The sequence below is a fragment of the Pteropus vampyrus genome, unplaced genomic scaffold (genome assembly GCF_000151845.1).
Source record: "Pteropus vampyrus isolate Shadow unplaced genomic scaffold, Pvam_2.0 Scaffold90, whole genome shotgun sequence".
NCBI classification, from domain to species: domain Eukaryota; kingdom Metazoa; phylum Chordata; class Mammalia; order Chiroptera; family Pteropodidae; genus Pteropus; species Pteropus vampyrus.
This window is the reverse complement of record NW_011888871.1, coordinates 1,529,994-1,534,447: the sequence shown is the minus strand read 5'-3', so window position 1 is coordinate 1,534,447 and position 4,454 is coordinate 1,529,994. Positions and strand designations below refer to the sequence as shown.

At 64.7% G+C, this 4,454-nt stretch overlaps 1 protein-coding gene across 1 annotated transcript in view; it reads right to left on the bottom strand.

Moving 5' to 3' along the window:
* The window catches only part of SDK1 (sidekick cell adhesion molecule 1), a 200,020-nt gene that overhangs the window by 54,762 nt on the left and 140,804 nt on the right, over positions 1-4,454 (bottom strand). Inside the window, 1 exon segment of the mRNA XM_023532757.1 lies at positions 3,190-3,260. Within this exon segment, the coding sequence (XP_023388525.1) occupies positions 3,190-3,260 (71 nt within the window).

Here is a 4,454-nt window from a genome sequence, read left to right as displayed (position 1 = left end):
TGGCATTCACGGGCGGGGACACGGGACTCCCGGGGACAGAACTGGCTGTGCAGCATCCTCTCAGAGCCCAGGTGTCCTGGGGCCTGGCTGGGGACATGGGCGTCTCATCCCATGTCCAGCAGACATGTCACTGAACGCGCCCAGGGCAGGGGACGGAGGTCACAGACTGGCGAGGAAGCTGCTCGCTTCCCGTGAACCTGGGGCCTGCATGGGATTCTGAACGCTTTCTGTTCGCCGAGTTTGGAACAAGCCCGTCTGCCATTTGTGAAAGAGGCCTCTACGATCCCGGATGTCCCGGGAGCACATGGTGGCTCCGTGTGACACATGGAGAGCTCCGGAAGCGATGGCTGAGCCCAGGCTCTAGTTGGCTGCTTGACCTGCATCCGCAATAGGCAGAGGCCTGGCTGGCTGGTCTCTAGAGTCACGGGACTCTGAGCAGAAGGCCCCATTCGCACAGGTGGTCCTTACCCTGACCGCGCCTGAGGGTTCCGTTCCACACATCTGTGTCCCTCACTCTGCCTCCCCCACGGCGCCCGTGACAGGCCGGGGGCTCGGTAGGTGCTCAATCAGTGCTTGTGAGAGTGAGCTGGAGTTGCTGGAGTCCAGGATGACCCATGTGTGGCGAATTCCATCCTAGACTGGCCATCTGCATGGGCAGCTGCTTGATGGGAACTGGGGGCCTTCCTAGAAGCGGCTGCCCGCTGCCTCCCGCACATCAGCATCGCTACCAGCCGACTCTCTGGGGGCCTGAGCGTTTGCTCCGTTTTCAAAGCTTCTGTCCTAATGCGACGAGCTGGCAGGCATTCATGTGGGCTTATCAGCCAGCACAGCAGCAGGAAGAGGGCGGGGGGCGGGGGGCGGGGGGCATGACAGCCGTGTCCTGGAGGCAGCAGGGTGGGAAGCAGGAAGAGCGTGGGGCCGGAGGTGGCCAGGCTCCTGGGAAGGACGTCCCTCCCTCCGGCCGCCTGCACAGGGACGGGCACAGGGGGCTTGCCCAGGTTCCACACGGGGCCTGCCATGCCCCCTGCAGGTGGGGCCCGGGGCTCAGGGTGTCTGGCATGGCACCCGGTCTTGCGGTGAGCAGAGGCAGGGCTGGAACTGTCACGTGGCTTGCATTTCCTGCCCAGGGCTCAGGGCAGCACGGGGGCCCCTAGAGAGCCTGGCTCCACGCACAGGGGCTATCACACCCCGCACAGGGTTTGTCACCCCCCACGCAGTTGCTGGCTGTGCACGCTGCCCAGATGCCCCTGCCTGTCTTTACCTGGGGGAGGTGGGCACAGGCCACCGCTGTCTGGAACACACGCACGCATCCTGAGGCTTCAGACAGCACCAGCCCCGTGAGAGGCAGGGGCAGAGTCCTGTCCGCCAAGAATCAAATGTGACCGGCCACGCCTGGGAGCCTTTAAATGGATCGGGGCCTTGAAATTGCAGGTGGTGCTTACATTTTTAGGCAAACTATTTTATAAAACAAGATTTATAAGTGAAATGCTTCACATGGAATTAAAAACTATACTTAAGCATAGTCTCTTTTGTTCTGATTTACTGAATTCTCTTTGTTTTAACTATATGGCGGCCGCCTGTAGCTGATGGGACGGTGTTTCTACGTGACATCGTACTGCCCACCTCCTGCGATTAGTTTGTTCTGTTGAGCTCAGAAAGGGACAGCTGATGGACACACGGGCCAAGTCCTGCTGGTGCAGCCACTGCCACTTCACAGAGCTGTGCAAATGCCACCGAGGGGCTGGAGCCCCGAGGGCTCGGGGGGAAGGATGGCCGGGGCCGCGCCGACGACAGCCAGTGTCACGATGACAGCCACTAGTGCACAGGCAATGACGCGTCACAGCCCTGAGGGCCGCCTTCCTAGAAGAGGAGCTTACCCAGCTACTGGCCAGCCAAGTGCCACGTCAACAAGACGCCAGCTCCCTACGCAGCCTACCACAGAGGAGCAACATTCTTTTCGTTGGTCGCGTTGGGGGATGTGGGGCACAGGGGTGCGGGGACCTCGGGCCTGCACTTTGAGCGTTGCCCTGTCCTGCTGCAGCCAACTTGGACCTCCTAGTTTTACAGAGGAGGAGCCAGAGCCACCTTCCCAGGTCACAGCTGCCCACGGGCGCACGGGGCCTGCAGACCTATCGCCAGGCCCTCCGCGCCCCGTGGGCTCCGACGCGGTGGACGTGGCTTCCCAGAGGCAGTGGCAGGAGCCTGCTGACCTTTCCTTGGTCCCCACCCAGCCCCCGACGCCCTGCTGAAGCTGGAAGTTACAAAACGCCTCGGCGGTGAATTCTGTTTCCCAGGAAGACGCCTGGAACCGCCTCGTGATCCCCTCTCACGGCCTCGCCACCTCCGAGACGCGCCACTCGGCCGTGGGGGAGAGGTGGCGAAGTGGCCACCGGGGGCCGTCAGCCCTGAAGGAGATCACGCACTCCGGACCGAAGGCCTCCTGTTCGTCCCGTGTGAACGGCAGGGTCGGCGTGTGAGGCCGAGCCTCGCACAGCCAATTCCACTCTCCGCTGGGCCGCGATGTGGGCGCAAGCAGAGCCCCTGGGACTCGGTCCCAGCTTCACAGGGCAGATGGCACAGCCTCGTCTCCTTCCAACGCTCCTGCCCGGGGTCCAGCCCCGACGCCCGGCCGCACCCCACTCCTGGCCGCACCCCACTCCCATCTGGCCCTGACCCCCAGCCACACCCACTCCTGGCCGCGCCCCACTCCCGTCAGGCCGTGCCTGTCCCCAGGCCCGGAAGAGGCTGCATCAGCTGGGGGCGCCCAGTTCGGCGCGTCTCGCCCCCTCCCTGCCCGGCCCCAGCACCAGCCCCACCCAGAGGGGCCTCCAGCGTGCTCCGTCCCCCGGGGCTTATGGTCCCCGGCCCCGTACGGCCCGGGCCAGTCTGGCGTGCACCATGGAGGCCCGGCCCTGCCCCCCGCGCCGAGCACCCAGACACCCGCTCCTGCGACGCTCTGCTCCAGCTTTGCCGTCCCGCTCACCCTCCCTCGTGACCCAACTTCACGGCCGCCCGCGTGCGCCTGCCGGGCCACGCCGGGACCCGGGACCGTCCCCCCAGCTCTGCTGGCCAACCTTCCGTTTGCTCTCAAGCACCTGACGGGGCTTGGCCCGCGGTCAGGCGCAGCCGCTGCGGTGCTGAGGGCGTGGAGGCTGAGCACGTGTGGACCGCGCGGCCCCGGGCCCCTACCTGCCACTGGATCAGAACCGAGGAGGTGGTGTGCGGCGTCACCGAGACAGAACTTGGCGGCTCTCCGGGAACTGAAATTCACAAAGGAAGGAACACAGACTGGAGGGGCGCTCGGTGCTGCTGGGGCCGGCCCCCCACGGCGTGGGGGCCGCAAGCCGACCTCTGCTCTCTTCCCTGTGGACGCCCGGCTCCCACCTGTGCGGCCTGTGCCAGGAGAGAAGGGGCCCGGTCCCACAGGTGGGAGCACCCGCAGACGGACCCACACCGACACGCACGGAGCGGCCGACCTCCCTCCAGCGGATGCCAGCGGAGGCCGGGAGCCCCCGCCGAGCCTCCCCGCGGTCCTCAGGGGCCCGCACACCCTCCCTGGACCAGGCGCATTGTTTGTTTCTTTTTTGAGGTACTTTGGTCGGAGCGACTTCTGAACAGGACAAACCATCAAGCCAGGCCACCGTGCTCTTGGGGCAGTCACGAGAGGCTGAGTGCCAGTGGCCACAGGCCTGCCACGTTCTGGGTGTCGGTGGCGGCTCTGCTCTGTTCTCTGGAGGGACAAGGTCGGCTTGACCTCTGCCTATGGCCGTGCCCCGCACTCTAAAATCTAGAACCCTCCCATCGGGCGCAGCAGGCCTTGCTGAACCCCCTTCCTCTGCGCCCCACGTCCCAGCATCGGGAATTGGCCTTTTACAGCCCCTGCCGTGATCTCCCGAGACCCCACACACATCAAAGGCCGGAAAGTCACCGCTGACGGGATGACGTAGGGTGCTCTCCTCGCCCGGCCCCCGCCTCATGCCAGGCAGACCACCCACTCACCAGCCAGGGCCGGGTCCCTGGGCCACCCGCTCCGTGAGACTCTGGATGTGCCAGGTCCCCTCCCGGCTCCTTGGGCGTGTGTGTGTCACCCCTGCCCCAGTGCCCAGTCCTGCCTCCGGGACAGCTCTCTGGTGCAGGCCCTGGGCCTCCCGCGGGTCCATCTGGAGCCCCGCATCCAGCTCCCCCGACCACCTTGATCGTGATGACGGGGGTGACTCGACGTCCTAACACCGTAATAAGAGGAGGCAGAGTTTGCCACCCAAATTATGCCTTTTTGGGATATTGATTATTTTCAGCTGGTGAATGTTTAAGAAACAGAAAACTCGAGACCCTTTAACGTCTCCCCACCCCCCGCTTGTCTAAAGGAATGCAGACAGAAAGGCCTGCTCGGGGCATGGAGCACCCCTCAGCTGAGTGGCAGGCACCCAGGAACCCGCGAAGCGCTCGTCAGGCTC